The 14,706-nt window shown below is 42.9% G+C and overlaps 1 protein-coding gene across 1 annotated transcript in view; it reads right to left on the bottom strand.

Moving 5' to 3' along the window:
- The window catches only part of SLC30A8 (solute carrier family 30 member 8), a 482,505-nt gene that overhangs the window by 148,140 nt on the left and 319,659 nt on the right, over nucleotides 1–14,706 (bottom strand). The window contains exon 3 of the mRNA XM_086967033.1: nucleotides 7,919–8,065. Coding sequence (XP_086823159.1) covers nucleotides 7,919–8,065 — 147 coding nt within the window. The remainder of the gene's footprint in view (nucleotides 1–7,918; nucleotides 8,066–14,706) is intronic.

Here is a 14,706-nt window from a genome sequence, read left to right as displayed (position 1 = left end):
AAATTGTCGACTTTATTGATTTTTTTTGTCATGCTTAGTTACCTTTTGCAGCATGGATGGCATATGCTGATTACATTGTATCCTTCTTCGACACTTCCGCTTATCTATTCAAATGGTCATGGTCATCTCATCATAATTTGCAATTGCTATCCTTTTATGCCTATGCCATGTCAACTTCTTTGAAAATGAATAAAAACAGTTAAAAAAATTCTCACTGACCAAACACAAGCTAGCATCTCTTGTTCAATCACACAATAGAGACTTTCATGTGGTTAAAGAGTACGTGAAGCGAAAGCAACAATACTGTCAAATCTTCCCTTCTCTTCAAATAGAGCTGCTCCCAAACCAATGCCACTTGCATCAATAGTGATGATTAATTACGTCCCTGATATGTACAGAGAAAGTAGAGAGTTCTTAGTGAGTTCTTTTTGGTATATTGGTATATGATCCTTCCTGCATTGGACCCCAAATTAACTTTAAACTCTTCTTCAGAAAAACAAGAAGATGTTCTGCGTTGGTAGAGAAAATATGCATGAATTTAGCATAAAACTAACACACACCAAGGAAAGCCTGAAGTTGTTCATGGTCAACTAGTGTAAGTACTACTTCTAAGGCCTTGAGCAACCCTAGTTAAGAACTAATATCATCACCAGAACTTACATGTCCCAGAAATTCCACTCTAGATACTCCAAACTCACATTTATCTCTTCTCAATCTCAAACCTTTGTTTTTATGGGCAGATGGTACATTTTCTAAATGTCAACAGCTGTCCTGATCTATTCCAAAAACGAAAATGACATCCAGGAAAATGAAGACCCCTACAAGTCTTTCAAAACTTCACCTATGACTTGTCGAAAAACAGCTGTAGTAGAAGCAAAGGCATCCTTCAAAACTGTAACGCTCCAAATGGTGTAAAAAAAGCAGTTAGATGCCTTGCCTCTTTATTGAGACCTACTTAGTGGTACGCTGACTTCATGTCAAGTTTTGAAAAACACTTTGCACCAGCTAATGTGATGATCATTTCTTCAAAGCGTGGTAAGGGATGCCCATCTACCCATAAAGCTTTGTTTAGACTTCTAAGATCAATACACATTGTGAGTTCATTGTTTTTCTTACGTGCCACTTCTATGGGGATAACCATAAAGAATACTCAATAGTTTATATTACTTTGTCTTCACACAATAGAGAAGTTCCTCAAGATTATTTCTAATACTTTTTAGAGCACATCTTAGATTATGTTTTACAGGTACACGTCCATCTTTGAGTTTATTAGTGTGTTCGAAATTGGCTAATTTCTCCAATTTATTTTTAAATATTTCATCATGTTTTGCTAACACAGTTTCCAAATCTGAATATGCATACAAACTGCTGCCATCAGTTTAAGACTAGTTATTGAAGAAGCAAAATATGGCTTTGTACTGGAAGGAAAGAGTACACAATCGCCCTGAATGCCTGACCCAATTCCAGGACACATCAGGAAATTTAAAATAGCCACTGCTGAATGCCTGACCCAGTTCTTATTTCAAACAACATTGGTCCCATGCATACAACGGAATAGAAAGCAGATAAAAATATAGACAGCTGACTGACCACTATATAACCTCAATCGGTAATATTGTCAATGACACCTTGCCTCAAAAACTGAAAAGAGTCTCGGAAAAACCCAAAAATCCTTGGTTTAATGAGGCTCTGAACGAGGACAGGCGAATACTGAGAATGGCTGAAAGGAAATGGAGACAACATCCCGCCTCCCCTGAACTGAAGGACCTCAGAAAAACGAGGAAACAATATAACTTAAAGATAACCAACGCCAAAAAAGAATTTATAAGGGCTGAACTGGACAATGCCACAAACAGACCCCGAAAACTCTTCGAGATCCTAAAACAACAGTCAAACAAACTAACTAAAACCGACCAAGAGAACCCAAAAAATCCTATAAGCTGTGAGAAATTCTCCTCATTTTTCACGGACAAATCTAAATTGCTAGAAGCTGAGCTCACAAAATCAGCGGCTAACATCACGACCCTTCCCCCTTCAAAAAAGGAGACGAATGCGCCAGCGATGGATTTTTTCACAAAAAACAAGGCAAGCTGGGACACATTTGAACTATACAACCAAGAAACGATCGCCAAAACGCTAGCGAAACTTAAACCCAACAACCACTACCAAGACCCGCTACCCGCAAAATGTGTAAGAGAAATCAGTCACACTCTAGTTCCAATCTGGACGGAGATAATAAATGCCTCACTAATACAAGGGACCCTTCCGGACTGCCTAAAAACGGGGCAGGTAGTTCCCATTATCAAAAAACCGACAGCTGATGCAACAGACCCGAACAATTATCGACCAGTGACCAACATCCCGTTACTGGCTAAACTTCTTGAGAAATGTGTACAAGGCCAACTGAGTCAACATATCGCTAAGTTCTCACTACTAGACGACTGCCAATCAGGTTTCAGAACAGGTCACAGCACGGAAACTGCGATATTACATATTGTTGATGACGCTCTACAAGCCCTCGACCAAAATCATGCGTGCCTACTGATTCTACTGGACTTGTCATCGGCATTCGACACGGTAAATCATGCGATTCTGATGACCAGACTACAAGACAGGATGGGTTTATCTGGTAACGTACTGAAGTGGTTTAATTCCTTCCTGCAGAACAGGACTCAGCTATTCTTGGTCAACGAGGCAACCTCTTCTCCTCGCCCTAACACAATAGGGGTCCCTCAAGGCTCAACGCTATCCCCTGATCTATTCAACTTGTATGTAGAACCTCTCACAGAGATTCTTCGGATCTCACAGATATCTTATCACATGTACGCAGACGACACCCAAATATACATGAAGATTGCCTGCAGTGAAGACATTGATCTTATGAATGAAACTCTAAAGAGAGCATTGCAGTGGCTTACAGCCAATCACCTGAAACTGAATGCCAATAAAACTGAATTCCTGTTAATCTCACCGACAAGGAGTTACACAGAGGCAAAGGAATGGGCGAAATTGGTGACAGCACTGAACTGCACCCCGACCATAGTTAATTCAGCTAAATCATTAGGAATTACACTAGACAAGAACTTAGACATGAAAGAACACATCAACTTGATGGCCAAGGGCGCCCGCTTCCATTTAAACTATCTAAGGAAACTGAAGCCCTTTATCTCTGAAGCAGACCTAAAACTTGCCATCCAATCGTTAGTTATCTCGAGGATCGAATATGGCTGTACCACATTAGCTGGCCTACCGAAAACATCCACTGCACCACTAAAAGCCTGTCTCAACGCAGCGGCAAGACTCATCACAGGAACTAGGAAATTCGACCACATATCTCCTCACCTGAAGGCTCTAAACTGGTTACCTTATGATGCTAGAATTAAAATGAAGATGGCCTGCATCACACATAAAGCGGTCCACTACAACATGCCGAGGTACCTCGCCAAGAAAATTAAGATATCGGGAGGCAACAGAACAACAAGAAGCTCTAAAGAGCTGCTATTGCGGCCGGCCTTCTTCCATAAAAAAAAGACTTATGACCGAGCTTTTTCAGGAGCGGCCCCCAGAGTCTGGAATTCACTCCCTCCTTACATCAGGAGGATTCAAAATACCGCAGCTTTTAAAAGGGAACTGAAAAGCCACATGATGAGTAAATACCATATATAGAGATGCCCACAGACTTGTGATACGAACATTTCTGCCAAAAAGGACTGGAGTCACCACGAACACTTGGAAGACCAATAAGACAAACGACTGATGCCACCCAAGCATCGGCTCTACAACCTATTACTACCTCACTATTAGGTGATATCTATGCTATACCGTTCACCGGAAGATATCACCCTTACCTTGAACTTGTTAATATTTATGTTCGATGCATCCAACTATTCCCTCACTACTCTTATGGCTTATTACGCCGATATTGACTTGTTAATAATATACAATACTACCTCATAGAACTTGACTGCATGACTATGACACTACCTAAACATAGGCACTCCCTAATACTAACTACTTAGGCGTTAGGAATATATCTTACCTTAATCACCGTAGACAGCACATTACCTCCCACACCTGATTTGTTTTTGCTGCTATAATTGCTATTATAATGTCAACTGTTTAATTCTTCTATGTCCCTAGGTAATCCCCTTTCTAACCTCCCTGATAGCTCTCTGCCCTACCTCTATATATGTTTTGTTGCTATAAATGTTACCACTATGTCAATCTGTTTTCCATATGTTAAGCGCTCTGATACCCACGGGTCATGTCCGCGCTATATAAAACAATATAAATAAATAAATAAATAAATAAATCTATATTAAGAGAGACATGTCCAGCCGGACAGTGGTCTTTCAAAGTTTTACTCAATTGTCATGTAGTTGATATCACACAGGGTACCTTCCACAAGTCAGCCAGTGTGGAACACAAGCCTATGCCCAGCACTAACAGAACGGGTACAAAGCAAAGAAGGGCTTTATAAGGCAAAACACGTTGCTCTGTCATAAATGCAATTGTACAGAGTATTACAACCAAGCACCTCAGAACACATAGTAATCACGTTTAAGCTGTTTGGTGCTTTAAAAGGTCGACGGCGTTTCGGACCCCTATTAAATCATAGGGTCCATCATCAGGACATTTGCAGTGAAAGCCTTAACAAGGTTATAGCCTCTAAATGCCAAAGTTGCATCAATGGCTGGCAGTAGGAAATAACGCTCGCCCAGAATCGGGCAGCGGAAGCCGCGATACTCGATGGTATCCGTCGGCAGCCAGGGGAACCTATTATATTATATTATATTAAATATTGCCTGCCTGTCCATTTCCCTGTGAGCACGCCGGGGAGAGTGATTCTCAACCGACTGACCCGGTTCCCCTGGCTGCCGACGGATACCATCGAGTATCGCGGCTTCCGCTGCCCGATTCTGGGCGAGCGTTATTTCCTACTTCCTACTTCCTACTTCCAACCAATGTTGTTTGAAATAAGCATGTTCCCCGAGGTCCCTGCTGACTGATTTGGGGCCCCTTGTTGTTCAAAAATTGACCCAGTTCTTAGACACATCAGGCAATTAGAAAAAATGGCTGCTAGTCACGCACTTACCAATGGGAATGAGCCCAAGTAGAAACAATTGTCAAATGTATGCTGAAAGCAATGAAAACAATCCCAAACAAAAATATGATCTGCTATATACCGTCTGCACCCTTTACAGCTATGGCTACAAACTCTATTTAATCTGTATAGCATTCGCCCTTGCCCTCACGCAGATCATTTCTGTCTTAATGATGAGCCCCCTCAGCTCGCGACAGGGTTCATTAAATACTAGTCTGGTTATAGCCAATTCAAATCAGCAGCCACCAGGGCTGGACTGGGAACTGAAACTGGCCCTAGCAAATTACATGGCCACCCTTCCCGTTGAGGGGGGGGAGGGTGCATGACCGACATGTTTGCTAGGCCGATTTTGTTACAAGGGGCCGATATTGGCACCCCGGAAACAAAAATGGCCCCCAGGGGCTCAAAACCGACCCCCACAGCCGGTGCCTGCCTTGCCTGTCCGGCCCTGGCAGCCACCTACTCTTTTCACTGACAAAAATGCTTTGCAACAACAAATGACTAACACTTTTCCCTCTTAACTCTATTTCCTAAATGTAAATAATCACACAGGCTGCCTTGAGTCTCAGGATTTATTAGAGACTGTGTAACATTCATGAAATGAATGTTACACAATGAATGTTATGGAAATCTACATAAAATATATTTACATTCTTCAATAGTGAGTGGTTATCCTTCAAATCGGTTTTGGATCCTTTCTTTATTGATCTACTTTGGAGACCCTTCTTACAAAAGGGCTGTATCCTGAGGCTCATTCCCATCAAACACCTGAATAACTTGCAATATGTATATAATTTCTGTCCGTATAATACTACCTTTTACGAACAATTTCGGCTTTAATAATAATAAAAGTTACATTTTACTTCTTCATGAGAGTTCTGACAGGAAACAAATAATGAATTGTATTTATACAGTGACTTAATTTATGCCTGGTTTGATGTTGTGGCCCAAACTTTGGAGAGAAAACATACCAGATAATGATTTCTACTCCACCCTCTACCTGCTGTATTGCAGGTATTTTACTCTGTTTTTGCAGCAAAGGTTATAGAGAGATTTTCTGCACTGAATAAAATCGTGTATAGTATCTTAGACTTCCGAGTCCTCAGTTGCAAATTCATCATTTTTAAGATGTAACTAAAAGTACATAAGGTTCATAATAAATTCAAACACTACATTTTGAAAAAGGAATTTGAACAATTACAAGTTTATTTTAAATACCCTTCGGCTGTGCTGTGTTATTATGTTGTGTTGTTATTTTTCTGTCTTTGTGTTGGCATGCTCCTGTACTGTTTTGTTGTTTAGTTCTTGTGTGGACTATGGGAACATGTTATGGTTGTTATTGTTATGTTGCTTTTATGTTTTTGCATTGTGACTGTGTTATCTTAGCTTTTTTGCTGCTTTGCAGTTTCGCTGCTGCACAGTTTTTGTGGTATTGCGATTTGTGTTTTATATTTTTTTATTCAGCGGCGGCTTCTTTGCTATGGAGGAGGAGTATTGCCCCTGTCAGCAGCCTCAAAATAATAATAAAGCATATTCAATTTTGCTTTTTTTCGCTCCCTGGGCCGAGGTATGGGGGCAAAGCCATTGAGGGGCAGGTGAGTGGTAAGTACTGGTATAAGTATGCATGACAGTTTGGCCCACCGTCTCAGGCTGGCTAAACCGTCATGCGCACTAAAGCTGTCTCCAGCCGAACAGCTTTGTCGGGTTGGAGGCAGCAGACATAGGCTCCCAGTCTCCCTGGGAGCACAAATCCAGGGCGATAATGCCAGTTCTGACGCTGCTGTCAACATGAGAGCACCATCAGAATTGGCATCAGGATTAGCCGCAGGGGAGTCTGGGAGCCTGTGCTGCCTGCAGTGAAGCCTGAAGATCGGAAGAGCGGCGATGTGGCAGGTAAGTTCTTAATTGTAATTATTTTATTTTTTATTTTTTACGTGTTCCTTCGCCCCCTCCTCACCTCTCTACCCTGACACCAGCCGCCACTGGTTTTATTGTTATTATCATGGTGTTGTTGTGGTTTGTGTCAGCCGCACATCAACTGCGGTTAGTTTGTTTATATATGCACGCACATGTTTACCTCATACTATCACCCTCAAAAATATGTTTACTTGGTAAATTAAGAAAAGGCAATTGCACCAAGCTCTACCTGATCTACCAACAAGGACATCTAAGAAAGCGGATTAAAATGTTTTGTGATCGCCTCCAGTACTCTGTGCTGACCTCAGAATGCACATAACCTCTAAATGTGTTCTGGTTGATTGACACAGAGTGTTACTTTTTCCTCCTGAGAATAAGATAAAAGCCGTTCTGAATCCACATTTTGCTGCTGGGTATTTATTTGCTATAAGGAATTATGTATGACAAGTGTTAAATTATAGGACCTGAAATATGTTTGTATGATTGATTTTGAGTCCAGCTGTATTTGCTGTCAAATTACTAATAAAATGAATAATTAACTGAAGCACGAGGAATATCACTATGAAAGGTTAAGTAAAAGTACTGTACATGTATAAACATTGCACATATAGATATTGTTGTCATCTTAAGTAACTATACGAATTTGCTCTAGGAACCATCTGTGTTTTTTTCACATTCAAAAAATGTACTTTTTTTTACCCGTACATTTATTGACTTATGACACTGCTGAAGTTGGAGAAGTTGGAAAGGATAACTTGTTGGGCAATCATTTATTAGAATGGTTGTGTCTGAGGTGTATTTTGTATGGAAAATGACTCTTGAATGTTGCAGGGGCCTCAACATGCTGCATTCTTTGTCTTTTGTGTGGTAAAAGAATACACAAAGTGCAGTTTGTACCTGCTCTGTGCCAGCCGAAACTGAACCTCTGCGTGGCAGGCTTCGAAGATACCCACAGGGAACCGAGGCTGATCAGAAAACTTGTCAAGTCGACTAGGAGGTGTGCTGCATCTGTTATGATAGCAAGACTTCCAGCAACGTACCCACCTACAAAAACAAAGAACCAATTATTTATGAGATACGAACATTGCAGGAATTGGTAACGTTATTAAGTAAATCAATCCAATTAGAAGTGAAAATAATGTTGTTAAAATACAGGTGCAAAGTTACAATTTCTTAAAAGGTGTAAATGCAGATGATGAATTATAGATTTTACACTGTAATTCAGCACTTTCCTGTAACATTTCGTCCTGTAGTATTGCTGAGACTTAAATCAACATTTTTGGATCAATATTAGGAGTGGTTGAGAAAAAATAACATCAAGAGTATTATTGTCTGCACAGTGATGGATAAGCTCACTGCTGGACGGGAGCTGTGTCTGGTACCCGGCATGCAGTCTTCAGGGACCGGGTCCATTTGATTTGGATGATGGTGTCCCCAGGTAAAAGAAGCTTATTCCCTCGTAACATTGGCTCAGTTTGCCTAATTCGTTTTTGCAAAGCCTGCAAGGTTTAGATCATCTTTCTTGCTGGTTTGTTTCTGAACTTTATTAGCTTACCTCCTTGGATCTGCCTTAGTGTGGCACTGTCAATGGGGGAGCAATCTAATACAAAACCTATAAGGCCCCCAAAGACACAGGGGTCAGACTTCTATCCCTCGGATGCAAGGACTTAGTTCAATGCATCAGGAATTAATTGGAAATCCAGTTGGGCAGCAGCCCTGACACTAGCATGGTGAGCAATCTTGCGTGGGCAGTGTTTTCAGATTACTATCAATCCCTCTAGATGACCTAAGAGACACAGCAGCAATCCAAGCAATCTTTCATTTATGAATAACACACTCAAAAATAGCACTAAGAAACTGGGATGCCTAGTTTAAAATGTTTATTTTAAAATCATCCATCTAGTGCATTAAATATGTATGGTAACCCCACAGAATGTGAACATAATGGCAGCTTGGCATGTACCAGTCATTGAAAACAAGAGAAATGTGGCTAACATGTTAGTAAGTTTCTGACATCCTAAATCAATGATACTTCTAAACGCTATGCCAAGCCTCAGCTAGAGCATCAAATAGCAAACTCTGAATTGTGAATTTCATAGGATGGATATCTCAGCATACCTTTTTATAGCTGGTGCCAGAAATTGAGTTTTCAGCTTGGCCGAGTATACACCCTGTTCAAGCAGGAACACCAATCCTAGTTAGGATAAGTCAGATACACAACCTAAATTAACCTGTGCTCAACTTCTGGTAGCTTTGCACAGAAAAGTCAGTTAAATTCACTGGCAATGTGTAAAGTATTTGTGTACACTTTAATTACAGTAACAAAGTGAAAACACCATAAAATACTCCAAACCAGTGTAGATAAATGGATAATATTTATCTGAGTAAAGCAAAAACCAACCTGTAGAAACCGAGATATGAATTTTTAAACATTACATCCCAAAACAGGGCTTAGAAGTCAATAGCACTAATAGTTACTTGAGGTCATGCTAGACCTTGGTAAATTCTAAGTTCAGGTCGACCACGAAGGAGGACAGGCCAGCTACAGGACCCATGCAGGGCATGCTGAAAAAGTACCTAGTACCGGGCAAGTATCGGCTTCGAGGACTCCCTGCGTCGGTTCTGATTCACACAGTTGGGTCAATGCATCAGAGTTGAGGCTCGCTGTTGGTGTGGAAGGATATTCACTGCATAGAATTTGAGGGTTACATTGGCATCTTTGATTCGGTGCTGCGTCATCGTTGAACCTCGCAGTCGGGGCCCGCCTCATTATTAAATCGGCACTGCATCAGAGAGTACTGTGTTGGTATTGATCATTGCATAGTCGTCACTGTGTTGATTTCTGCAGAAAACAGCTGCAGAACCCATACTGAGGCCCAGGAATGGAGTCGGTGAAAATAGTGCTTGAAAGCACAAGGCAGCAACTGTAGTTATCGGGATGTGCTGGACAGGGACAAAGTCACAATCGCGATGGAACATAGGCCGGACACAGGGACCAGGCAAGGACTGTTGAGAATTGTACCTTATGCACTTGATGCTTGTTTTGTATCACACCATGTCAGTTGGTAGGTGTGATACAGGGCCCTGCTTCCAGATGCATCGTGCAGTGTCAGTTACAATGACCAATGCGGAGTCTTGGGTAGACTTGCATCACACTTCATCAGTTCTGATGAGGAGTTGTGTGTTCCATATCGATTTGGGTTGAGCTGTGTTGGTTCCTTTGAGGAGCTGTGAGGGATGTGTGGTGACATTTTGCATAGATTTGCATCATGTTGCATTGGAGCGACAGCTGCACTGGCAGAGCACCTCACCTCACTGTCAAGGGACCAGGACTTGAGAGGCACCACTTCAGGGGTTAGGACTCACAGCAGGCATAGTCCAGAGGCAGGGATATAGATGGTTACAACCTTTTCTGACCCTGAGGTGCTAGACAGTAGGCTCGTCAACTAGCCCTTCGAGTCCCTCTGGTGGTCCTGTGTTCAAGGTGCAGTTCCAGCTCTTCTCACTCAGGCCCCGTCGCCAGTGGAGCAGTCTTTATTTCAGGCAGAGCAGCTGGGTAGTCCTCCCTGCAGCAAAATAGCAGGGCAGCAGATCAGTCCTTCTTCTGAGTCCTCCACATGTCCGGAAGTGATCTGAAGAGTGGGTCTGAGAGTCCCATTTTATACCATGTGCCTTTTTTGAAGTAGAAGAAGTTTATAGAAGTTCCCCTATCAGAAGTGCTTGGAATTGTCTGCCTCCATGGCCTGGCTCCAGCCTGGCTACATGTAGAATAGACTAGAGTGAAGACCAGACAGGAGTGCAGTTATTTTTGTGAAGGCTGGGCATACCCTATTGACTTGAAAGTGGGGCTGTGCCCAGCTCTGTTCTCCATCCTCACTGATAATGCTCATCCAAGCACACGTAATCCCTCTATTGTGGGGATTTCTGGGAGGAATATATAAAGGCCAACTGCCACTCATCCCTAGTTATCTGCTCCAGTCACAGGCTGCAGGCACCAAATAGTTAGGGTAGGAAAATCCAACTTTCTAAAAGTGTCATTTTCAAATTTCTGATTTATAAACAGACTTCACCATTAAAAAAGATTTTAAATTACAATTTTTCATACACCAAACTTTTTGTGCCTACTCCCAATTGAATGTTTACAAAAAGTGATGGTTGAGTTAATCTCAGCCACTGGTAATTATCAGGTTCATATTCAAGTCCATCGTTTTTTGCACTCCTTGCCACCTTTGTTTTGAGCCAGCCATATGTAAATGAGTCTTGACCCTTGTTGTTCTTTTCTGCAGGGGTAATCCCCAAGCTTTTTGCCTTCACCCCCGTATACTGAACCAGTTTTTGTTTGGCTTTTAGGACTCTCCGCACTTTACCAATGTGAACAAGTGCTAAAGTGCTTGTGCGCTCCAATTTACACAGGGTATATTGGTTTACACTCAATTGGCACATTTAATTTACTTATAAGTCCCTACTAAAGTGGTACTACATTTGCCCAGGGCCTGTGAATTAAATGCTAATAGGGAGCCAGCACTCATTGTGCCTTCCACTTAAGCAGCTTTTTAATCATGTCTTAGGCCTCACATTGCAGCCTGTGTGTGCAGTTAACCTGCCCTTTCAACCTGGCACAGTAATCATTTTGACAGGCCCAAATCTTTCTTTTTAATGCATATATCACCCCTAGAGTAGGCTCTAAACAGCTCAAGTTCAATTTTTTTAAACGTTTTACATGTCCTAGTAATGAAAAACACTTAAATGTGTTTTTTCACTACTGCAAGGTCTGCCTCTCCCCTAGGATAACATTAAGTTAACTTATTACATTTAATATGTAATAACCTTCTATTGAAGGCAGGTGGGAATATCGAGTTTGGTGTCTAAAGAATTATACTTTAGAGCCCTTTTTAATGGTAACATTGGATTTTATGTCACAATTCTGAAAATGCTACTATTAGAAAGTTGCCATTTTTTTGTTCCTACCATTTTTGTCCGCAGCTTGTATGCTGGTTGCAGGACTAGGTATAGCTAGCAGTTGGTCTTTGTGCATTGCGCCCAGACAGTGAAACAAAGGGAAGATAAATGTGGCCAAGTTGGGCCATCTCTGACTTGATGATGTGGAAGAGCTCTCACTTACCATGCTTGCACATCACAAAGGCCCTGACTGAGCACACTCTCAAAGGGTTTGGCACTAGTCTTCCACCCTACTTCAGAGCTGGCATCAGGCATAAATATTGGGTCCTCGGACTGAGCTCTTCAGTACACTGCTGGACCTGTGGAGGACTTAGAAGAACTGCTGCCCTGATGCCTGATTGAAGGACTGGGCCTGCATCTTAAACCCAGGACCACTAGGGTAACACCAAGAGCCAGTTGCCTGGCCTCCTGATCAGAAGCCTCAGGGACAGAATAGTCTCCAACCACTTTGAGCCCAGCACCTGGACTCAAGCTGCTGTGAGTCATGTCCCCAAAGTGGTGTCAGTAGTATCCAATTAGTGCCTGGATACCTCTGGTGATATGTTCACTACACAAATACTCATAACGTAACCCCAGTCCTGGACCCTTGGAAGTGGACCTGAAGGTGCTCTGCCAGCCCAGCTGTGGTCACGTGGGCAAAACCAACACAGTGCCGCACATCTACTCGCAGCTCCGCTTCGGAACCACCGCTGCATGGCACATCCTCGACGCAGGTCTTCGCATCGCAAGCCCCTCGTTTTTGGTATCCTCGACAATGACGCAGGCCTCAGCATTGCAAGCTTTGCAACGGCTTTGGAACCAGCCGGTGCGCGACGCATCATAAAGGCAGGCCCTCGCATCGCAGCCTCACAGATCCACGAAACGCCTGCGGCATGATGCATCATTGACGCAGGATCGTGCAACACTCCGCAACCGGGATTTAAGGTACTCTTGTTCAGTAGGCCTGACTTTGTTCTTGTATCTGGCCCACGCTCCATCATGATTGTATAGAACTTGTGACTTTGTCCCAGTCCGGCGCAACTAGATTACCACAATTGGCACTTTGTCCTTTTAGGCTCTATTTTCGCTTAAATCTTCATGATTGCATATCTGTGGTTCTACAAATTGGATTTGTCATTTTAGTATCAAATAATGTATGATATTTTACCCTATTTTTTTAAAATGGTGTGGGATTTTTCTTTTGGCATGCTTTTAATTTACTATTGTTGGAAGTGCTGCATAAATAATTTACACCTGGCTCCTTTGTGCCAAGTTACCAGAGGGTTAAGCACAGGTTAATTTGGGTTTTCTTGTATTTCACCCAGACAGAGATTGTGGTTACTGCTTGAGTAGGGTTTCAACCCCCTCAACCAAGAACCCAATTTCCAATAACCTTGCTCCAATGGGAACAGTACAGCCTGAATTGTCAGGCCCTCTCTGAACCAAAACACAACCAGCCCATGACCAGTTACATTCTATTAGGTGCTCATTAGCCAGGGACAGCTTAGTTTCAGGGACATAGTGTGCACAGGACCCATGTCTGAGTATACATTTCTCACTTTGGGTGTCAAACATAATGAATCTCAATAAATATTTACCTTGAGCAACATCCCAGCCCATTGTTCTTTTGCACACCATTCCACCCCAGTTTGGACCCGTCCATTTGCAATTCAGTCTTGTCTCTGCTCCAATGGGAATAGTCCAGCCCTAACTGCCAAGTCAGGTCCTCCCTGAACCGAAACACAAGCAATCCAGGAACACTTTAGCCTGGTTAAGGCCATCAGTCAGGGATAGCTTGGTTCCTGTGACAGTGTGCACAGGACCCATGTCTCCGTTGCGCGAGTCTGACGTTTGCTTTCAAAGGGAAACTTTGGCTGCTTAGGGTACGTTTTACCCATGGTAACAGGACTCGTTGCGGAGATACAAGACAAGCTGGTCAGTCCCACAGACTTAGGCAGGATGGCAGCAGTGATGCTGTATGCAGTGGTCAGCCTCGTAGGCGCTATCCTAGAACAGCTGCGTTCAGTGCCTGGGCTGCTGTAGGCTGTGTGGTGATGCGCCCTGCTACGCGGCCCTAAAAATGAGAGACGAGCCTAAGTATGCAAGAGGGAAGCAGGAGACAGGGCTCTTATGGCAATGGGACAAGCCTGGTTTCCAGCTTTGGCCACCATAGCGTAAAGAGAAGTCCGAGATGGTACATACATATCTCGAAAGGGGCCATATTGACATATGTTGTCTCCAATAGACTCACTTAAAATGTGGACAGACCTTAAACTGAAACACAGATTTTGGGGGGAGATACACTCGGCGTCAAACTCCAACAATGCCAGAGGAGTCTTGATACTGATACGATGGGGACTCGGCTGATCGACTACACACCCGCAAATAGACCCAGACGGGCGTTATGTCATTCTCATGGGCTCCCTCATGATCATGCAGGTCACCCTGGTGGCCATTTATGGTCCAAATATGGACGACCCTCAATTTTTTATTGCAGTATGGGCCAGGATTATGGCTTTGGGGGGAGGGACACAGTCATCTGGGGTGGCGATTTTAATGCCATTCGGAACAATGACAGGGATAGGGCAGGAACCCCTCGCAACCCACACCTAAAGGCAACATTACAGCTAAACAACATCTTACTTGAACACAGGCTCACTGATACTTGGCGCAACAGACACCCAGACGCCAGAGAGGGCACTTGCATCACTTCCTACCACAGGGCCTGGTCCAGATTAGGTTACTGG

Source organism: Lissotriton vulgaris, chromosome 4_1, assembly GCF_964263255.1.
Source record: "Lissotriton vulgaris chromosome 4_1, aLisVul1.2, whole genome shotgun sequence".
In the NCBI taxonomy this organism is placed as follows: Eukaryota; Metazoa; Chordata; class Amphibia; order Caudata; family Salamandridae; genus Lissotriton; species Lissotriton vulgaris.
Note: the sequence above shows the minus strand (reverse complement) of the source record. Positions and strands in the feature narration are given on the sequence as shown.